The sequence below is a fragment of the Culicoides brevitarsis genome, chromosome 1, assembly GCF_036172545.1.
Source record: "Culicoides brevitarsis isolate CSIRO-B50_1 chromosome 1, AGI_CSIRO_Cbre_v1, whole genome shotgun sequence".
NCBI classification, from domain to species: Eukaryota; Metazoa; Arthropoda; class Insecta; order Diptera; family Ceratopogonidae; genus Culicoides; species Culicoides brevitarsis.
The window spans coordinates 22,555,961-22,578,341 of NC_087085.1; the positions used below are offsets into that span (position 1 = coordinate 22,555,961).

Genomic DNA, 22,381 nt, shown 5'->3' on the forward strand with positions numbered 1-22,381 from the left:
CAAAAGTACAAAAATTTCTGTAAGAAAGCAAAATAATAATATGAAAAAAAATAGAAATACGAATAAAAACTTGAATAAACTAAAGTTTCATTTATAATTATCATTAATTTTCAATGCACCTATAATAAATTCAATCAAAAATTTAAATTTTTGAATTTTTACGGGGTTAATTTAAAATCGGTTATAATAAAACTGCCACTATTCAATGCGCAATGAGAAAAGAGCATATATAAATATGAGTTCTTAAATCTCTACATGTTTACGATTTAGTTGATATTTTGTTATACTGAATTTAAGAATAACTTATTCTATATTTGTATCTATCGTATTTATTATAAAGAATATTTTACTTCTTGCTTGAAATTCTCGGTTAGATTCGGTAAAAAAAATTTATTTAGAACCTTAGACAATTAAAAAAAAATATGTAAATTTTTGAAAATATTTCTCTAAAATATTTTTTTTCAATAATTTTTAAAAGAAAAACATAAATAAGTTATACACATATACTTCTATATAATTTATTTTTTTTTGTTATTTAAATTTCTAGCTAGAAAATAAACAAATGATTAAAACGTAAAACAAAAATTTATATATGATATAAGCTTAATAATACATATTAAATTATTATCTTAAAGCTTTCGAAGCTCGTTTTTCTAAATAAATTAAATTTAATAAACGATTTAAATATTCAAACGTCTTTATTTTATGTTTGGTCCCTTTGTGTCTAATCAGGAAAATCTTTGTTTGAAGAGATCCTTTGTTTTGAGTCCAACAATACATTTTCTCGGAGCCAAGTTTTATTTCTTTTCATTTAATAAATACACGTATTTTAAACCTACAACCTTTGTTTACTGCCTTAGTACGATGCGTTCAAAAAAAAAAAATTAAAATTTGTGAGAAACGAGGAAATGAGAATCTGGGTATTTATTTTTGGAAGAGCGTTTCTCATAAAATTTATCTCTCTTAATGATAATCGTATAAAATGAGCTGAAATACTGAAGAGCATCTCATTTGATATCACTCTTAAATCCGTTAAAAATTCAAAATATAATTATTTTGTTCAAAATCTTATATTCAATATTTGAAATTAAACAAAAAAAAAACAAAACAAGCGAAATAAAAGGATATTAAAATGAGGCCTCCATCAAAATTTTCAAATTCAAATGAGGAAAACTCAACGAATAATCAAAATAGTGATAGAGAAAATCGTGATCGAATAACTCAAAGACTTACAGAAAATGGTGCAAAGTTAGCTTTCCCAATAAAAATTGGAAAAGGTGAGTCAAGTGTAAAATAAAGTGCAATTAATATTTTCTTTTATTCATTATATCCAGATATTGTACGTGTTGTAAGTAGATGTGAAGATGCAGGTGAAAACAGTAATTTGGGTAAGTTATATTGATTTTGAATTAAGATAAATCATGCAAAAAAGAAAATATCAGAACAAAGACCTACAAAAGTCAGACGTAGACATTTACCTTCGGGTCAGTAACATAGTAAGCAAACAAACAAATGTTTCCTTTATTTAAAATAAAGAACGATTGGTATTTATGTCTATATGCAGAATATTACTGCGTAATATTATTTGAATTTTCCCATGAGTAAATTTTATACACATGTCTACGAAATCAGTTTTCCTTTGTTTTTGGCAAAAAATCAAAATCTTATATCCAAAAAAGACACGCAATTTCCGATTATCTAGAATACTTATATAGAGTTAATTTTAATATTTTTTTTCTTTCAATACTCGGGTTAAAGGTTTTTAATATTTTTCTAATTTGTATAACTATGTAGTATCAGTAAAAATTATTTAAAAAAAATCAAAATCAAAATGTTTGACATCTTTTAATAAAAGGTCAAAAAATCTAAATATTGTTTACCTTACAAATAAAATAAAAGTTGTAAATGTATGTATTCAGAATGTCCAGAAAGGACATCAGGTCAAACAAATAAAATATAGGCCAACTGACATATATTTATTCAAAATATATCTACTCCGACATACGTAAATAATAATACTATACGCATGAGGTTCAATGTCTGAGTTGAACATATTGAGGGAATTTCTTTTTTCTCTCAGTCATATAAACAGTAGATACTCTCACTACTAATATCTTACGCTTTTGGTAGTCTTATTCCATGAACAAAAAAATATATAAATAAATAAAAATTATGGCACGACAAGTCGTTCACATTGTTCAAAAGTGCGAAGAGGCTGTTGAAACACTACATTTGGGTATGAAGATAACATACTTTGAGAATATTTGAGCTTAGTATTTAAAAAAAAAAATTAAAATTTTTAATTTCTTAAACCAAAACAAAGTAAACAAAAATTCTCTTTTCTCTTACAGATCTTTCAGAATGTCAACTCATTCAAGTTCCTGATGCTGTTTATCATCTCATGAGGAATACAGAATTAACAACGTGCGACTTAAGCTCTAATGTTATTTCCAAGATCCCACCTAAATTCGTTATAAAGTTCAGTTTACTCACAGGTACCTTACTTCTTCCCTTACTTTTACCAATTTTTTGCTCAATTTTTGTCTTATTAGATTTAAATCTATCGCATAACCACATGTCTAAACTGCCTGATGAACTTTGTGACCTAAATTTACTTCAAACTTTAGACATTAGTTTCAACTCTTTTATCACTCTACCTCCTTGTGTCTTCAAGATGAAGAGGTTAAGAGAATTGAAGGCTAGCGACAACCAAATAATAGGTCAGTATTTATAACTGAATGTTAAATATGAATTATTTTTTGATATATCGTCTCTTGTAGAAGTTGACTCTGATGAGATGATTGTTTCGGACTCTCTTGAAGTAGTGGACCTCCGTAATAATCCATTGACACCATCGTTTCATACATGGATTAAAAATCTAAAGCCGCAATTATCATACAACGTTCTGCTTTCTGAAAGGGAGCTAGAGGATTGGGAAGACTTGAAAATCTAGCGATAAATAAACATTGTTTGGTTTTGTGTTTGTGTGTTTTTAACACGAAATGTATTTTATTATGTATAAGAGAACATGGAAAAAATAAAATAACTCAGATGAATAACAGCCAATGTACTAATTTGAAATAATATCTTGATGCTAAATATACAATTTTTCAGATTTAACACTATATTGTTTGATTTTGAGCTATTGATACATATTTAATTTGTAAGTAATGAAGCAAACAAAAGAAACGTGAAAAAGCACATTTACTAATGTATTTACGGATTTTAGTTTGAAATAGACGATTAAGTTCAAAAGTATCACGCTTTTCAAATTTTGTGTAATATCATTTTGCACGACAAGAAGCTGTTATCCTTCGTTACTAAGTAGTAGTTACATATAATTATTATTACATTGACTTTAAATATGCGTCGTAGAGCTTGTCAACGAACTCTGTGTCATTTTTAATAAGGTAGTCAAGTGCACGTAACATCTGATCCTTGGTTAAGAGTTTAAGTTCCGAAGTGTTTTCGATCTTTGAGTCGTTTCCGTAAGTTTGTGTCTTTGACTGAAACATTGTGGGTGGAATTAAGGTCGGTCTTCCACCATTTCCCAAAATCTGTGAGTTTGATAATTGCTGTTGCTGTTCTATGTCACTCACATTCATTGCATTGACCAGCGGTTTGTTCTTGTTGTTTGCCATGTTATGCTGTCCCAGTGATACTGAATTGAAGAACGAAACTATGGGCGAGGTTCCTAGCTCAGCATCGGGAGTACTTGGCTTTTTCTGCACTCTTAGGCCATTGTTTTGCGGCGAAATTTTACCGCTCATTTCGTGTGACGGTGTGCTTCCTCGTTGTTTCTTTTCAATTTCGTCGACAGTATGCAAAGGAGGCGCTCCATTGGACTTCATGGGTTGCATTGAAGAGACGTCATTAGGAATTGCCGCAAAAAAGCTCATTACACTTGGGTTATTTATGCCGGAATGAGAAGCAATTGTGGCAGAGTCTTTCTGTTTGGGATTCGGGCTTGCCGTCGACGCACCTTTGTTGAAATCATCTTGTGCTTTGCTCAACATAGATAAGATGTTAATGTTATTGTTGGTGTTCTTAAGTTGTTGCATAAGTGATCGAATCTTTGCATCGCCAACATCAGCGTGTGGCACTGCATTGTTGGTTTTTTTGCAGTCCTTTATCAATCGTTTCAGCAAATCACCGATGCGATCACATTCGTTACTGTTGTAAAACCAAAAGCCGCGAATTTTGGATCGCTCATTTCGATACAATAAAAATGGTGGTTGTGACTGCAAGTCAATTTGTCCAGTAATCGGTTCCACCAAGGAATTTGTATTTAACCGATTGTTTATAAAAATGCTGTGAAATGGCTCTGCGTTTCGACTGTAGATGAAAAGGGCTCCTTCAATGTCGGTCTTTTCCCATTCTGTAATACAAATAAAAGAACGAAGGTAAAAAATGATGCTTCCATTGGAGGTATTGGAGGCAGCTCCTCACCACTTGTATCCGCATTAAATGTGTAAAAAGCCACATGTGCCGAGCTATCTACAATATTCTTGACATACGGATCGACGCGGTTTATCGCCACGATATTCATGCGAGTCTCTGTTTCCTTTGCCATCTTTTTTAATTGTTATTTAAGTTATTTAAACAGTCCTGGATATCAATAGATTTCGTTGTGTCACCAATGTGAATTTGCCACAGATGCTAATTCAGGAAGTTTCGAGTCGAATGGAAATGATAACTTCCAGTGAGCGCCATCTGCAATTTATTATTTTTATTCGTCTCGCATGAACGGGACCCTTTGAAACCGTAGGGCGCCATCCATTCACAGTGTCGGAAGTTTGAGGGGGGGGTGGGGTGGTTCATGAATTTCCTATGGATTTCGACGTAGGGGAGGGTGGTAAAAAGGAAGAAAATACGACGTCGTATGAATTCTTAAAAGTTAAGATTTTTTGTTGTAATTTGTCAGTAATATGAAAGCGCTTTAAACTTTTTTGGTCTGTTTTTTAACTTACTGATTAAACATGTAAAATTTTTCACAAATATCCATATAAATTTGAGTAAATTTTTAACAATTTTTCTTGAAAAAGGGGGGTAATTTACTAAAAAGTACGTCGTAAATCAGGAGGGGGACGGTTTCCAATTATAGGGAGGTTGGGGGTCAAAAACTGTGCGTCCAATCACATGGACATCAGATTTTTCATAATAAAAAAAGTCGTTAAACTTTACTCAAAACTATGCTACTTATACATAATTTTTTTCAAGCTAATAATCCAATAGGTAATTGGAAGGTTTCCCGCTTACTGCACCAAAGAAGCATTGACATCTATTATATTATTATTCGAAGCTCTTTTGCGTGTTAAAAATTATTATGTAGCTACATATAAATACACACATATTTATAGACACAATCCAAGACTTAGATGAGCTACCTTTTCATACAGTATTGGTGACTCAAGTAGGTGGAATACAAAATACGAGCCATAACACCGCGTTTTATTCAACAAGTTCGTCAGTGAATTCGCGATACTCGAAACGATCGGATACTCAAACTAAAGTTAGAGCTTTAAACTGCCTTTTCAACGAAACCTACACATGAACAAGTTCATAATACCACACATATTGTAGCTAGTGTACACATTTTTATGAAGGTAAAAACGATTTAGTGCCAGAAGCTATTGTTATAATACCAATGAATAAAAAATTACTAAAAAACAGTGATTAATATTATTTAATTGTTTAATATGTTCATAATTAAAGTAAAATGGATCCAATTAAACTGCTGATTGAATAAGATATATATGCATTTTTTCAGAATGAATGTTTGTTAAAGTTTTTTCACAAAATAATAAAAAAGCAATGGATTGCTGAATAAAAGAACATTTTTTGAGTGCTTTAACATTAAATTCGAGTGCAACCAAAAGCAATTTATTTAAATAATCAAAAAGAACGAACATACTTGTGGGTCGTAAAACCAGTTTGGTTCACCTTTCATCATATTGTTTTTGTATGTGTGTTAGTAAAGCAGCCATTTCAATTAAAGTTAAAGTTATTTTGCAGAATTCCCACTTAACGAATACTGAACAACTTCCTACACTACTACAGAGTAATAAATACTACAGTATGCTGCTAAAAATGAAAGATGAATTTGAAATAGCCAAAGTCTTTGCAAAATAACTGTTGAAATACACAAATAAAATGTTCGTGTTAGTGGTTACATAAAGTAAAGCCCACACATCGATGCCATACAAAAATAATATTTTTATTCAGGGCGATGACAACATACAGAATACAAACTTACGTGAGCTTCATGGAAATGCTGATGAATCGAATATTTTATGGATTTTCTTAAAATTCCTGGAAAAGCTCTCTCCTTTAAAATAATTCATTCCCTTGTCTATTATGATGTTGGTTATAAATTGGCTCTTGCACTAAATAAATAAAAAACACAATTGAATAGAGTTCCATTTCCCAAGGAAATGACTTGAAATATAATAATTTTTTTATTCATATATACGTTACCTACTTTACTGTCTAGTTATATACGTAAACATTTCTTTGATTTCTTTCTTTTTTTTTGTTCTTTTCATAGTCAGTAAGATGTTTCATTTAAAAATTTTCATCACTGCCTATCTGGCATTTATTTTGAGCTTAAAAAACTCTTATGCCCAATCAAACTATGCATCGCAGGCGAATAGTATCGAATATTCAAATAGTGGCTTACCCGAAGAAGCAACGCTAGATGGAAAGGTTGTAGAAGATTTAAAAAAATTTTTCAAGTGTTATAAATTGTGTAATTTCGTATATTAGGTTACAAAGTTGGATGATATAAGTCCTATTATATTCCTCAATCGCACAAAGGCTGCGCTGAATTGTGGTGCTGGTTCAATGCAGGTATGTAATTTTTCATGTAATTAAATTGATATCTTTAAAACTTTTTTACTTGTTGTTCTCTAGGTTGACTTAAAGTTTAACGAAAAATTCTACGGAATAGCTTATGCTGATTTTGATAGAAATAGCGCTTGTCAAATAATAGGAAAAGGCGATTTATCTTATCGAATTGAACTACCACTGAAAGGATGTGGAACAAGACAAGTATTATTATAAAAAATTTTACTAAAAAATTAAAGAGTACATTAAGCTTATAATGTTAACATTTTCACAGGAACCACAAAGAGTTTTTTCGAATAATATTGTGGTGCGTTTCCACCCGGGACTGGAAATGGATGGAGATGAAATAATTACGATTGTTTGTCGTTATCCTCCTCCAATAGCACCACCTCCTGCAGGGCTACCTGCACCAATGTATGAAGTTTTTATTTATGTTGCTTTTAATTTTTATTTATTTATTTTTTTTTTATTTTTTTTTTCAGTTTAACGCCGTTGCAAACCGCTTCGGTATTGGAACCTCCACTAAAGGGCATCCAAATTCTATTCATTATATGTGCAATCATGTTCCTTACTTTGTTATTACTTGGTCTCGGCGTTTCCTATTATTGTCTTCGAAGACGACCAATTATTGTGCGTCGTTTACCTGTCTCTGTTGGCACCGGATCGGAAATAACCAAACTTAGTGGTAGCAGTTTAGGTAATAAAAATTATAAATCAATTTCATAAAAGCAACGAAACGACCAAAAATTTCCATTATCAATTGCAGGTAACATATCTGCTTTCGAAGGAGTCAAGATTCCAAGAGCGCAACCACCTCTTATGGCCGTACTTAGTTCATCCGGCAGCGAAGGTCCCCTTATTTCGGATACCATTCCCTCTGATTATCCCAGTGAGTCTCACTCAGATGCTAGCTCGGCTGGAAGCTTCGAAAATCATGCATTTGTCCAGGAACTTTCCAGTGTATGCAGTGAACAGTATGCTCAAACACAACATGAAATTATGGCCATCGGGGTTAGAGAAGGTTCACCTAAATTCAATGTGCAAGTTAATGTTAAGCGTACCCCACCTGCTTCATTGATCTCGTCTGTTCCTTCGTCTGATACCGAAAGCATAGATACGCCGCGAATGGAAAGAAATAATTTGTCGACAATCATGGAGTCTCATGAAGATCGTGAAAGCATTGTGACCGTAGATTCTCTACCAAAAGAAATCTCTCACACACAATTCACTTATACACCGGAAATACATCCGATTCCAAAATATGTTCCACCAGAAATCCAAAAACTTGTGAGAACACAACAGGAATACGTAAGAGACGATTGGTCAAAAGACTTTGCGGACCGTGTTGGACATCGAAATGTTCTTAATATGGCTCCACAAGTAACAACTCATACAATGAGTGAGTACGTTGATACTGTGGATATTGATGTAGAGCCGCCAATAAGTGTTGTAAAGAAACCAGAAACTACTCAACACATTGTTGATGATGTATTTTTGAAAACCATAACAGAGAAGAGCACTCAATTCGAAGATGAGATACACAAGAGAAAGGTTACTGAATATAAGATGAAACCAGAATCTAAGTGGGACGTAACTATTCGCAATTATCCTAACAACGGTCCTCAGTGGGAAGACTTTTCAGATGTATCTAGTTCATCGGGTCTCGTTACACCGCGGTTTGAACGAGCTAATCAAGTTCTGCCCCCGAAGAACTTTATTTCAGAAAGTGGATTGGGCTTGACCAGTCCAGAATTGGTGGGAAATCTGAAGCCGATTGAGATTCCTCCGGAGGACAAATCTGTGAAGAACTGGAATGTCTTAATTCGAGTTCTTCAAGATGGTAGTCAGGTATCTGATTCCGAAGAAACTTCATCTCAATATTCCTCAACGGCATCTGCAATGCATTTGCAACGTCAATTGAGCTATGAAGACAAAACGAAATGGCGTGATATAATCACTACGGAATCGACCTTAAGGTAATATCTACAGAAACGTAATTATAAAATTTTTTTGATTTTCTTTATTTTTTTCTATTTCACAGGACAATGCTACTTCATGCTTCCGTTCGAGAAGACTTTGAGAAAATACGTCAAGATGTACGTTACGAAAAATTGTTCGAGCCAGATTCGTGGGATGTCATTATTCGTATATTGGCTCCTCCAGATAATGATGTGGAACTTCGTTCCCAAAAACGTAAGGCAAAACGAGAAATTTGGGATACTAGATCCCGCAGAAGCTCGCTGCCAACTCTATATGAGTATGACAGTGATGGAAGCTCCGTTCGGACCATTACAAATGACATTGTTGTTCAACATCAAAATCCAGCCTATCAAAGCTCTAATAGGTCTCGGCACACTTCTCGTTCGTCATATCGCTCCGATAATATTGACATGCGATCCATGTCTGAAGTAACGGTTGATTTTGGACGTCGTCCTGACACCATTGATAACGGATCTGAAGTGAGCTCTTTATATCCAAGGTAAATCAAAAAAAAAAAAAATAAAAATTTAAATAAACAAAATAAATACTATTTATTTATAGCCGTTACTACGAAGAAGACTACGATAAACATTCAATCCAACGCTCATTGAGTCAACCTAGTCTTGCGAGATCAGCCAGTGAATTTACAGAACGTTGGATTGCTCCAGACACAATAGAACATGATCATTCTTCTCCAGAAAGTAGTCCACGTGGTAGACGTCGAGCGATGGTAAATTAGTTTGTTTTTTTTTTTTGTTTAAATTTTTAATGATATATATTTTTTTTGGCTTTTAAGGTAAGCCGTGTTATTGAACAGCGATCGGAAGCTCGAATTGCAAAGTATTATTCCGAGGACAGTGATCAAAAATGGTAGTTCCAATAGAATAGTCACTTGAATTGGACATTTGCAGTTTTTGTTGTTTAACAGTAAAATGTACAATTTGACTGATATTGAAGATACTCGTGCCAACTATTTGAGACCGTACTAACAATTTTAAAAAGAAAAGTATTAATCTAATTAACACAAATAACAAAACTACTTAGTACATATATTATCAGCATTCTAAGAATTAAAATAATATTTAGATTGATTTTTATAATTTTGTGATTAACAGTTGCTTAAAATATTTTTCAAGTGAATACTAAAAGCTTTACATGTATGAAAATATGTATGAATACTAAATTTTACTTTATCTAACAATTAGTTTTGTTCAATCATCACTTACAAGCCTTCACTTATACATATATTTACAGATGAGCTAATAAATATAATCTTATAATTTAAAAGAATTTTTTTTTATTTTACCTCCATTCAGCGATCTTTGAAAATTGAATGAGACTTATTTATTTTTTTTTTTAACTTTTTTTTATTAATGCAAAATTTTACACTTGTTTGCGATATGAATTTTTATTATATTGTATTGTTTATTTTATTATTACTTTATCAGTATTATAATTATTACTATTTTATTATTGACAGAGTAAATGAAAGAAAGTCTTTAGACTATATTATGTAATAATTTTCGTCGTACTTAATGTAACCTGGTCTCTTGAAAGCGTTATGTGAATTTTTATGCAGTGTTAATGTGTGTTGTGTTCATGTGTGTGTACGTGTTTGTGTCTTGAACTATCAAAATACTTAGAACTGTTGATTAAGGCAGTATTATTATTCTAAAAGAATAAAATTACATAGAAATGTTTCTATTATTGTATTGAATCCTTCTTTAAGTAAGCACTTATTGGTGTTATTTATTCATTGGTCATGTTAAGTTTGATTCAATATTTTTTATGTATATATATATGTATATATATGTACAAAAATTGAATTGATTTATTTTTCCTTGTTTGGGGTGCTAACATATAAATAGGATATCCATTCAAATTTAAATCATAAAGATACTTGGTGTAATTGTACAAAATAAGCAAAATTGAGATAACATTAATGATAATCAATTATTTTTAACGATCTTATCTCTCGATTTTAAAAAATAAAAAATGTTAATTTTGTTATCTTTTCTCACAATGTAGTGCACATATATTAGGATTGTCAAAAAAATCTTAGAAGTTCAACCTAGATACCAACAAAATTGAACCAGAATCAATCTTAAAAATTGTGTTAACTGACTTTTTATATTATCAAAATTAATTCTTAACTTCTGAGATGCCCCGAAAATATATACATTTGAAAAATCATTCATTATGCTTTTTTTATACTTATTCAAACAAAAATAATATAAATTTAATATAATAAAATAAAAACGTTATTTTTAACGTTTTACGATCACCAAATCAGTATATTTATTTTTAATAAAAAAATCTTTGTGTACCTCTTTTCAACTTCGACGGAGAAAAGTCATAATTCTAAGCATTTTTTATAAACACACCTAATATACATTTTTAAAAAATTAAAAAAAAAATGAACCAGATATCCCATTTGTTAATTTTAAATGTATTTTTAATCAAATATGTGTATGTGTAGAGCTTGTCTTGATATTATACGTCAAAAATTATCACTATCTCAGTCCATTTTTAATATGTATTTGAGGATATAGGCAGTGTTACGCTGTATAAATTGCAATTGATATTTAGTTTGGTACCTCGCCTTTTTTTTTTTGAAAATGCTTTTTTTTCAGTAAATTGAATGAAATTGAAGTTTTTAAAATATAGGTACAATACATTTATCTAATATTTATGAGAAATTAAAATCATTTTAGTAAATGGTAAAAATAAATGTTGGCACAAATTTATTTATATTTATAATATATGTAAGGACTGTACGTTTTAATGACTTTTAAGATTGACGTAATTTTTGTACGTATAATATGTGGAAGACAAAAGCACTTTAGTTATGGAGAAATATTGATACATTTCCTTATTGCGTGAATGGCGTATAGCTTCTTTGTACTTTTGAAGCTAACTGTCATTTTTCAAAGGATAATAATTTAGGTATATTTTTATAAATAACAAGTGTTCTACTTAATTAGTGTCTAAAGCAATTATAGAATTTAATTCAATTGTTTCAATAAATTCTTAAACAAATTTTTAACAAAACACTATGAGCAACAATCGATATTTTAGCTACTATGTTAAATTTAATACTTTACACGATACCGTTTTGTAAAAATATTATGAAAATATTTTCTAACAATAATAATAACGACTAATATAATTAATTAATAGTATTTTTGTCATAATAGTTTGAGATGGAGACGAAAAACGCTCCAGTTATTTATAAGAAATATTGAGACTAAAATGGGGTATCGCTAATTTCGATTTGTTTATAATAGTAATATATATATATATATATTATTTAGGCATTTCTTTCCATGTAATTTAACGTTTTTATGGAAAATCCATTATTTAATAATTAATTATTTAGAATAACTTTACTAAAATCTGCTACTCATTAACTTTAACACTTTAAATTTTCTAAAATACAGTATTTTATTTTCTTTTTCAATTATAATTTGGCAGTTTATTTTGCTTATAAAATTATTATTATGATTATAAAAGCGAAAAACATAATGTTGTTGAATCAGTATGTTGTGCTCAAAATATGCATTTTTAATGTTTACACACACGTACTTGTTAATTTTGCTTATAATAATTTTTGAACATAATATAAAACATAAATTAAAGTACGTACATGTAAATACATAAATCGTTGTTTGGCGTTTATGTTAAAAAATTATTTTTGGTTAACAAATTCAAATGTGATAATTTGTTGATTTCGTTAAAAATATTCTAAACACAACATATGAATCAATTGTGTTGCATTTTTATACTATTTTTTTTATTTTTAAATTATTTATCATCTTCAAGTAAAAGATATCTACATGTTTTCACACTGGAGTTATTACTTTTTTAAATAAAAGCAATGCATTTTTGAAATTTACACAATTGTCAGTTGAAATTTAAAATTTCATTGTTAGACTTTAAGTTTAACTTAATGATTTACATAAATCTTAAGTCATTTTTTATTATCATAACTTTTTATTCTTTTTTTGTTTTGTTTTTTTTTTTTTAATTCTACTTTTATGTAATATTTTTATTTGTATATAGTTAATAACAGTATATTAATTGAACCTTTTAATAAGTATGTATTGATGAACTGAGATATACAATATTTGCGAGAATAATTGAATAAGTACATAGTTTTAATTATAATATTTGGAAATGAAGGGGAAGGTTTCGACTTACATGATAGTTACAGTAAATATTGCTTAATTGGTATCAAACCTATAATATCATTTCAGTAATTTAACTTTAGAGTATTAAGTTATATTTCTATTGTTTTTGCAGATCAATAAAAATTGAGATCACCTTTTAAATGCCTACAATATTTGTTTTCTAATTATTATATTAGAGTATACAGTGATATATAAATTATAAAATCGGTTAAATTTTATGATATATATTGTAGTGAGTATTATTAAGATCTGTACGTTTTATGCAGTTTAATCGGGGTTTAAGACTGTTATTTTATAATATTCTAATTATTTATTAAAAGAGACTAACGGTGTTTGAGTATTACTTGTATTCGGCTTGTGTGTGTGATGTGTATTTATGTTATAGTGTTGATGTAGTGTTAAAGTCCGATCCCAAAATTGATACGGAGCTGGTAGATTTGACTCTTTTGGGAAATTATGAGAATTTTCAAAAGAAAAACATAATCAACGGTAATCCATTCAGTTTTTATATCTATTTTTCTTGGACGGGTGTTTTGTGTCTTCACCGCACTTTTGTTAGTGTTAAATATGTCTATATTTGTTATTAATAAGTGTTAATGTTCATTTAAGTTTAATGTTTTTTTTGTTCTATAGTTAATTCAGTAGGCAATAGTTTTATGAGCGATTCTCATTCTAATATCAAGAGTATATCAATGAAATGTGACTTGTAGTAGTAATTTTATTATAAAATTTTAAACTTTTCACAATATCAACACTTCTCTTTTGATAAACCATAATTTTGGTCAGAACACTGATGAAAGGTATATTATATTGTTATTATAAAATAATTTGCTAATTATTATTATTATATGTATTAGGCCCAATATCATGCATCCTGAATTTCACCTTTTATGCCAGGAACACGATGATGTTGGTTACTTGTTAATCTATTTGCTAAATCTTGCATTACATCACGAAAAACGATGCTGTCGATGTTCTCACCCAACATATACAACAAAAACCAATCTCCCATTTTTGACCTTCTGACAATTATTTCAATTGCATCTCTGCGTACTAATCTGTTTTTTACGATAAAAGAAAGAAATTAGTAATATTTGACTTGTGATACGAAAATTTGTATATACCTAAATCTTAACCTTAGAAGATAAACTCTCATGCGTGGAGAAAATATAATGATTATTCTATAAAATAGTGTTAAAGCTGATAGAATGAAAAGAAGAATAAACCAAAACCACAAAAAAATGTATATTTTTTCGTTAACTACATTTAATGGAAGAATACAAATAGCATCGTGTCGTTCAACCTAGAAAAATGTAAAAAAATTAATAAAAATTTCTTGATTACTGATTCTCTCTGATTATAAATTACCTCTCCACTAACGCCATATTTGTAGAATGTACATTTTGTCATTCGAGGAAATATGTATATCATAGGATCCATACGATCCTCTTGATCCGCTTCCATATGTGAAATTACATCGAATCCGAATGTCCAAAATTCGCCATCAAAAAATTTGTTCATCAGAAACATTTGTCCTGTCAAAAAAGTTTTCGGATGATTGTTACCATAACAAAGTTAAAATTCGTGTTTTTAAACTTACCCACGACATTTACAAGTGACAAAGTTTCACAAATGTAATATCTGTACGCCCACCAATTGTGATACCTATAAAAAATAACTTGGTAGTTTCTCAAAAACATTTCATGAATTGTTTATTAATGATTCAACTAAAAGGCATCACATCTGGGCGATTTTTTTTTTTTTTGTTGAGAAAAATAGTTTTTTTTAATAAAACAAGAATATAACAATACTTACATTAGGTTTTCCCACAGGTAATCTAAAAGAAGTTTTTTCTTTTGTTTCTTTTCAATTTCAGAGCAAATACCGATATCTAAATCCATCATTAATGCGTGTATTTTTCCACCTTCCCATGATTTCCATAGCCATCTTGGTGTGTAGAACAAAATTGCCTAAAATCACAAATTTTTAGGAAAATATAACATATTATGCCTCATGCTGGCTTAGAAATGGAAGACTTAAAAATATTTTTTGATGCGTACGACTTTAAATTTTAATTACATTTACCTGAAAAAATAAACAAAAGCAAACCCATTGATAATACTTGTATACTTTTCTGTCAGCATGTTTGCCTTCAGAATTTCCCACTCCTGGATAAGGCACTTCGCTCCCCAATTTTTTGGTAAAGAGACTTTTCAATGCATACGTTGAATGAATCCAGCAATAAGTGTTTCTAAGTAAAATGAGTTCTCATAAATTTTTAACAAATACACAAAAAATTATAATCCTATTTACAAGACATCTTCTGGAATATCTTTGGTATGAACGCAATCAATGGGGTCTGAAAGTCAAGATGACAAAATTAATAATAAATTAAAAAAAAAAGGAAGTTCCAATAGCTTACTGCCTACATACTGACGGGTGGTAACAATAAGCGAAAATGACATTAAGATCATAACGGTTATTGAATAGTGCAAACGAAAAACTGGAGCATCAATGTGAACATAATTAACTTTTATTAAGTTTTTAAGGCCACGAAATATATCCAACATTTTTTTCCAACAGTAGCTCACATGGGTTTTTTTTTATTTTTAACTGCCTTAATATCCTGTAGCGCATTACACTTTTTCCATGTATATTTTACGTATTGTAAATAATATGTTGGAGAAAGGCAATTTTATTCTTTAATGCTTTATCACTTGCTGTTTGAAAGGCCACTTTATTTTTCATTATTTTCTAGGTATTAACTGAAATTTCAGATAAACGAATTACTTATTTTCTTTCACGATTTTTTCTTCAAAGTTCATTATTCATCCTTTTGTTGATGATGATTCATGCTAAATCGGCATATGAGTCAATAATTATCAAACAATTGTAAATCATTTTTACTGCATATTTTTGTGAAAACATGAACTTCCAAAAACTCAGCGATAAATATTTTTTCAAATAAACTAAAGTTCACTCAGTGTACTTGCAAATAAACAAATATATTCTGAAAATACTTTTGTTTATGAGGGAAAAATCCAAGTTTGATCCATGTTTTCTCGAATTTTAAGTGCAGTATGAAGAATAATAAAATGTATCTTACAACAAAATCATATACATATGGTTTGAATGTTACTTTTTATGTACCATATTGAACGAGAAGTAGAGAATAGTTTAAATTTAGCTTGATCTATTTTTAAATTTAATAGTAATATTATTATAATAATTGTAGATGAAATGTATTTTATTTAATTCGGAATCCCCTTAATTCTTGTAACTAATATATCTTTATAATATTCTTAACGATTCGATATTTTCTTCTTTTTTATAATTTTAGAATTTTACATTCCATGTATTTACTCATTCTTGTTTATAGTTTAAATGAAAAACGTTTTCTCTTTAAGCTAAATTAAAATATTGCTTGTTTAATTTTTCTTCTGTTTTTTTATCGTGTCATCATTCTTTATATTTTTACAATAATTTCATTACACTAATCACCTTCAAATTATGTTCTACTTAATACTAAACTTCTACATAACGTGAAAATTAAGAATGAATCTTGGAGTATTTTATTCAGTTGTTCACGTTTCGACGCCAAAATTAGCACTGGCTATCTCAAATGTTTGAACGGTTTATTACAATATCTCACATCACTCGTATGCGTTATTCTCATATAAAATCTATGAAAATTTTATTTAAAAAAAAAAAACGAAACTGCTGTATTTTTGGATTTTCATATTATACAGTAAAACACATTGAGCGGATGAAAATTCATAAAATATTCATGTATAAAATGTAGTAAAGACACCAAATGAACGGATGAATAAAAGTGAACAATATATTGCTCTATGTTATAAAAGAAATTTACGCCAAAAAAAAAATTTGTGTTTGAAATTTATCATTGTTTAACAAATTTATTTATGATACTCATTGAAAAGAGCCCTTACTGTTTTTTTTTTGTTATGGGTTTTATTGAGTGACAAAGGGAAGACCCACCACCTAATTTAAACGTACAAAAAATTCAAAGCACAAAACTGAAATAAACCATTTGATATAGCTTAGACATGAAAGAAAAACTTTTTAAAAAAAAACTTGGGATGTATTAAACACAAATTTGTGAGATACAGATGTGTAGGGTATTAGCATTTTTTTAAATATATATAATATTAAACAATCGTAATGCAGGTTATAGGCGTATCTGAAGTATTTATGAAAAAAAAGTAATAAAAAATCATAATTGACTAAGTTGTAAGAAAAACGTATTATTATGTAATTTTATACTAAACTTAAGTCTTCCATTATTTAAAATATCATTTAATTGTTAACGAGACAAATCTACTTACTTGGAAAAATAATGTAAATGCAACCCATTGGTAGTATTTAGTATGTTTAATTTTTACAGCTCCTCTGCCCTGAGTATTGTCTACTCCAGGAAAGGGCACTTCATGACCTTGTTTTTTCATAAATGCATCTACAACTGTATAAGTTGAATGAATCCAGCAGTAAGTATTGAGCACTATAAAGAGAATAATAAAATTAATTAATTTTTTATAACAAATACAAACATTTATATTTGGAAAGTAAATTACCATCTTCTGGAATATCTCTCGTGTGTACACAATCGATAGGATCTAAAAAATAGCAAGGTGAATTTAAAGCTGCATTACATGATTATTTTGAAAAGTAAACCTACTTCCTACATATTGTCTTGTTGTAACGGCAATAGAAAAAGTAACTAGTAGTATTACAGTTGCATTGGTGTGTAATCGAAAAATCGTTGAGTCTATTTTCACGTGATTCACCTATAAATGTTATGTAAAATTAGGAAATGTTGTGAATTAGATAAATTAATTAGAAAAATTTTTGATGTACATGTCCAATTAAATGAAATCTCAAAAACTAATTATAACTAATAATAGAAAGTACAAACATATTTCAATAGAAAAAAAAAAACAAAGAACAACATAAATATAATGATGCGAAAAACGTATATCAATAGAAATCAGGAAGAAAATAAATGATTTCATCAATAGGTATAAACGTTGATTAAAAGAAATAATAACGTGGAAAAAATCGTAGGCATATTAATATTTACCAATAAAATCGTCCAAACCAACCTTTTAATTATGTAAAATTGTTAGTAATTAGAAGCTGATACTCACCGATGATCTACTCACTTGCATAAACGCATAAACACCTCGTAAGAATTCCATGTTGTTTGATGATGATGGTGAATATTGTGGTGTTCTATTTGTAGAGTGATTTGCCCGCCTAAAATACGATGGGGCTCCGTTATGCTCAGAAATATGGTATTTTGGTTTTCTATTAACAGTCCTATAAAAAATTATTACAAATCCTTTAATTTGATGAAGATATTTTATAAATACATAAATATAAAAACTAATTTTATGAATATCTGTTAAGGAATATCTTTTAATATTTTTGAAACAAAAATATTTATTTTCGTTAAGGTCCATTGGGTACCTTGACGTGGATAGACTAGAGTGACTTCTTTACTTATATGACGCCTAAAAGATGAGGTTTTTTCTAATTTTTTTTAATATTGATTAGGCCGCTCCAAATGAAACTCAATAGTTTTGTCCGATGCACCATTTTAAATTCGAAAATCAAAAACTAAAAAAAGTTAAAAATTTCATCAAAAACTACCGATTTTTGGTGTGTTTTTATAATTTTCTAAGAAATTTTCAAAAAAAAAAAAAATTTTTTAATTTTTAGTAATTTTTGTATTTAAAATCGTATTTCGACATAAAATTTTCTTTAAAAAATTTTTTTTTCAAAAAAAAAAATTTGACAATTATTTTTATAATATTCATTTTATTCAATTTTAATTAAAATGTTTTTAAAACAATTTTTAATACACAATGGTCAATGTAAAAAACTCAAAACAATAATAATATTGATAAACGACCAACCTTTTTTTTAAAATTTGGCATTTCGTATGAAAAAAAAAGTATTTCAAAATTTTTTATTTTTTTTGCCCCTCCCCATTTTTATTTCAAAAATTTAGGACAAAGCTATTGAGTTTCATTTGGAACGGCCTTAATTAAATTAAATTAAAATATTAATATAAATTTTATTGCTAATACTCGGCAATTTAAAATCATATTTGTTCGTTCTTTTTAATGTCATGACTTTCGGGTCAAAATAAGTAAAACCCAATAGACCATCAAAATCAAAGTTCTCCCAACGTGCAATCTTTTATTTTAACATATATGTACATTATTTTGAAAGGAACTTATCCAATTTGTCTGTTTTCCGTCCTTCCTTACCCTGATATTTTGACGAAAGGACGCAAAAAGCGTAAAATGTATCAAACATCACCGATAATCATCTAAAATTTCTCTTCCTAACAGACTACGCACGAACTCGTTTATCGATTTACATGAAACACATAGCAAGATAATAAACTGAATACATAGATTGTAATAGAAAAAATTGCTTGTCTGCTCTTATTAGACCAAATTGACGTTTATCTTTGAAAATCCTGTTCTAAAACAGATAAGTGATAGTGAGTCATGATTACTTATACTAGTGCCTCCTAGCTTTAAAATACTGAACAAGTATATTTTAGAACGTATGTTTTTCTTTTATCACGAAATTGATTTGTACAGCGCGTTTTTATGTAATAAAGTAGAAATATATTGACAAAAGTCTTCAGCTTCACAACCTCTTAATATAAAGAAAATATTAGTGATTGAAAAGTAAGGTGTGAAAAATATTTAGATTATGTGTAAATGAAAACATCTTGTTAAATATAATTTAAAAAGTGACAAAATAAATTAAGTTTTGTGATGCTGAGATTAATTATTTAAAAAAGCAATGCAAAACTCACATTATACTAACAAAGATAACGATATTTGTAACAAAGATAACGATAGTAAAAAATTATACAGGCGTGCAAGAATAAACTTTTTGTTCTGTTGTGGCCACCCTAACTTTTTGAATTTTTTTTTGTATCTAGTTGAAATTTGAATTATTTAGTCCCATTTTCGCTACGAATTTTTTAACTTAAAATATTTTTAAGTAAAATCGACGTATTTATAATTAAGAAAATCTCAAAGCAAATACATAACTCAATGATAAAAGTATGAAATTATAATAAACGGTCAAAAATTACTTAAAATTAAAAACGTAATCCAAAACACAATAGCCCATTCCGAAAAAAATTGGGACAAATAGTTCGAAATAAATTCAGAGAGCTTTAACAGAGTTAAAACATAGTAACATAAAACATTTAAGGAAATTTGTGGTGTAAAGCATTAAAGTAGTTGAACATAGCGATATTAATTCATTACAAATACATTAAATATAATTTTTCGTAATATAAGTATTACCTTCTATGCTGCTTTCTGATTTCTCCACTTCTGCCAGGTAAAGGTCGTCCTAAATGTGCGTGAGGTACTTGAGTAGAATCATAAATACTCCGTCTTTCGGGAGAACCTGGCGACTGTAATTCGATATCGGCAGTTGGATCAAGCGGGTGTATTTTGGTTGCAGGACTGTCAAAGATAGAACTGACCAACGAAGCGCTTCGAAGTGATTTAAAACTACTACGGCGCTCAGAATCGCTAATCATTTATATTGTGTTCTGCTTCAACCATTTACTAACTTAAATGTCTTTTTCTTCAAATCACATGCATTCTTTCGTTTATTAAATTTTTGTGTGTGCATTTTTTATAAAGCTAAAATTTGAGCAAACTTGATCACTGCTTTTCTTGAAAAGTTAATTTTTATGTTATTTTAAATTATTTTATTGTTTCTGATAAAAATTCTCTATAATTTTATAAATTAAGCTAGAAAACACATTTGTACCTATATTAATCAATTTAATGTTAAGTTTTGTCATTTTCTTTTTGCAAGTTCACACAAATAACGCATTATGTTTTATCAGTGATTTTCAAACAGCATGTTTGTTTTTACATTCGACTAAACCACCGTTGAAAACCATTGATTTTCATGTAAGTAGTCTTTTTTGAATAATGAATAATTTTTAGTCCATGCAATTCATTTCTTTTTATTTATTCTATTAGTTATTAAAAATTTATTAACTTGTACAAGCAGAATTGATCGTATGAAGTGCATATGATTTTGAATAATAATTAAGTTGATATTGGTGTTTATAGTAAATGAAGCAACAACAATGGAGTGTCACAGCTCAAAGCAATTTGGTTGTTTAAAATATCATAACAAGGAACAAATAACACAGAAAATTATTATTTTTAAGGAACATATCATTTTGATCTAATCTAATTGCCGATTGCGATTTATTTCACTGAAAATGTCTTACTTGAGATGTACTTGACTATTGTTTCTCGGATGAAAATATAAATCGGATTTTGTATGCCTGATTAGTTTTTCCTAGAAACCTCATACATATTTGTATTCAGTTAATCTTTTGAATAATAGACGTCATTACCGAAAAACGTGAACACAAGAAAATACAATTAAAAACCAACAGGAAAAAAATATCAAAATATGTTATCACTCGTGTGTTTTTTAACTGCAATGTGTATGTAAGATCCCTCGTTAGGCATTTTGTAGAACTTCTCTTGGTAAATACGTCTCATTTATCACACAGTAACATCTGCAATTTTTCTCTTTTCATTCTAAATGAATGCGCATCTCTTTTTATTACCCTTATTAACCTTTAAATAAAGACTAAGGTAAAATAAAAAAAACTTTGAAAAAATGTAGAAACTCAGGTCTAACAAATTTGTTAATTCAATGATTTAAACTCATTTCTTTTAATGGTTTTGGTTTTTATTAACATAATGACCGCTGTTTTTTTGGTTACAAAAAATCTTATATTTTACCATTTTACAACAAATTAAACATCTTAGTTTCTTAGGATAAAATGCATCATTGACGGCATTTTAACTTGATTTGTAAATCATTTTAATAAACATTTATTTACTGAAGAATTTCCGAAGAAGGCAACAAAAACATGATTGTGAAAATACATGCGTACTCACAAAGCTTTGATGCTCTCTATATGTTTATCGACAAACTTATCTTTCTACGAGTTCGGTATGCTATTTCACACATGTATACAATAAAACAAATCAATATTGTTAGTCTGCAAAATGATCAATATTATATAGCGTATTTTCAGTTCAGTAATACGATTTTTAATTTTAAAATTTATTTTATGTATTCTAATAATTTTTAGTATTGCTTGTAAAAATTAAATATTCGAATTATTTTTAAGAAACTTAAGATCACAAAAAAATATACATAGGTAGGAAACAATTTAAAAAAATATATGTTGATACAAACACATATGAATAAAGGAGGCGGTTGGTATTTTGACAATTACTTAAAACAACAAAAAAGAAAATCAT

The 22,381-nt window shown here is 28.9% G+C and overlaps 4 protein-coding genes across 5 annotated transcripts; 2 read left to right on the forward strand and 2 right to left on the reverse strand.

Moving 5' to 3' along the window:
• The first annotated feature begins 1,044 nt into the window (after positions 1 to 1,044).
• On the forward strand, positions 1,045 to 2,994 carry LOC134826907 (leucine-rich repeat-containing protein 20). 2 transcript variants are annotated; one of them, XM_063839412.1, is made up of 5 exons: positions 1,045 to 1,277; positions 1,335 to 1,388; positions 2,352 to 2,495; positions 2,553 to 2,720; positions 2,781 to 2,994. In XM_063839412.1, exons 1-5 carry the CDS (start codon positions 1,133 to 1,135, stop codon positions 2,951 to 2,953), a joined length of 684 nt encoding a protein of 227 aa, XP_063695482.1. In that variant the 5' UTR covers positions 1,045 to 1,132; the 3' UTR covers positions 2,954 to 2,994. The 2 variants fall into 2 exon arrangements, with proteins under 2 accessions (XP_063695482.1, XP_063695483.1); XM_063839413.1 differs by lacking the exons at positions 1,045 to 1,277; positions 1,335 to 1,388 and adding an exon at positions 2,076 to 2,236.
• A 43-nt stretch (positions 2,995 to 3,037) lies between these two features.
• Positions 3,038 to 4,627, reverse strand: LOC134826906 (mRNA-decapping enzyme 1B). Its single transcript, XM_063839411.1, has 2 exons — positions 4,450 to 4,627; positions 3,038 to 4,378 (listed from the first exon to the last, which is right to left on the reverse strand). Exons 1-2 carry the CDS (start codon positions 4,571 to 4,573, stop codon positions 3,348 to 3,350), a joined length of 1,155 nt encoding a protein of 384 aa, XP_063695481.1. The 5' UTR covers positions 4,574 to 4,627; the 3' UTR covers positions 3,038 to 3,347.
• An 857-nt stretch (positions 4,628 to 5,484) lies between these two features.
• On the forward strand, positions 5,485 to 10,051 carry LOC134834262 (uncharacterized). Its single transcript, XM_063848856.1, has 10 exons — positions 5,485 to 5,606; positions 6,548 to 6,705; positions 6,766 to 6,849; positions 6,913 to 7,050; positions 7,121 to 7,260; positions 7,329 to 7,543; positions 7,613 to 8,822; positions 8,888 to 9,325; positions 9,388 to 9,556; positions 9,623 to 10,051. Exons 2-10 carry the CDS (start codon positions 6,556 to 6,558, stop codon positions 9,698 to 9,700), a joined length of 2,622 nt encoding a protein of 873 aa, XP_063704926.1. The 5' UTR covers positions 5,485 to 5,606; positions 6,548 to 6,555; the 3' UTR covers positions 9,701 to 10,051.
• A 3,155-nt stretch (positions 10,052 to 13,206) lies between these two features.
• LOC134827852 (innexin shaking-B) lies at positions 13,207 to 20,696 on the reverse strand. Its single transcript, XM_063840704.1, has 10 exons — positions 20,375 to 20,696; positions 18,182 to 18,353; positions 17,713 to 17,821; positions 17,609 to 17,650; positions 17,363 to 17,535; positions 14,832 to 14,986; positions 14,617 to 14,681; positions 14,385 to 14,551; positions 14,141 to 14,319; positions 13,207 to 14,074 (listed from the first exon to the last, which is right to left on the reverse strand). The coding sequence occupies exons 1-10, from the start codon at positions 20,614 to 20,616 to the stop codon at positions 13,882 to 13,884; spliced, it is 1,497 nt and encodes a 498-aa protein (XP_063696774.1). The 5' UTR covers positions 20,617 to 20,696; the 3' UTR covers positions 13,207 to 13,881.
• Positions 20,697 to 22,381: the final 1,685 nt, after the last annotated feature.

Coding starts and splice junctions, on each gene's coding strand:
- LOC134826907 (XM_063839412.1), top strand. CDS start 1,133: ATGAGGCCTCCATCAAAATTTTCAAATTCAAATGAGGAAAACTCAACG. Junction 1,389..2,351: donor AGGTGAAAACAGTAATTTGG/GTAAGTTATATT, acceptor TTTCTCTTACAG/ATCTTTCAGAATGTCAACTC. Junction 2,496..2,552: donor AAAGTTCAGTTTACTCACAG/GTACCTTACTTC, acceptor TTGTCTTATTAG/ATTTAAATCTATCGCATAAC.
- LOC134826906 (XM_063839411.1), bottom strand. CDS start 4,573: ATGGCAAAGGAAACAGAGACTCGCATGAATATCGTGGCGATAAACCGC. Junction 4,379..4,449: donor ATTTAATGCGGATACAAGTG/GTGAGGAGCTGC, acceptor TTTGTATTACAG/AATGGGAAAAGACCGACATT.
- LOC134834262 (XM_063848856.1), top strand. CDS start 6,556: ATGTTTCATTTAAAAATTTTCATCACTGCCTATCTGGCATTTATTTTG. Junction 6,850..6,912: donor GTGGTGCTGGTTCAATGCAG/GTATGTAATTTT, acceptor GTTGTTCTCTAG/GTTGACTTAAAGTTTAACGA. Junction 9,557..9,622: donor GTGGTAGACGTCGAGCGATG/GTAAATTAGTTT, acceptor TTGGCTTTTAAG/GTAAGCCGTGTTATTGAACA.
- LOC134827852 (XM_063840704.1), bottom strand. CDS start 20,616: ATGATTAGCGATTCTGAGCGCCGTAGTAGTTTTAAATCACTTCGAAGC. Junction 17,536..17,608: donor GAGAGATATTCCAGAAGATG/GTAATTTACTTT, acceptor TTCTCTTTATAG/TGCTCAATACTTACTGCTGG. Junction 14,552..14,616: donor GTCACTTGTAAATGTCGTGG/GTAAGTTTAAAA, acceptor CTTTTTTGACAG/GACAAATGTTTCTGATGAAC.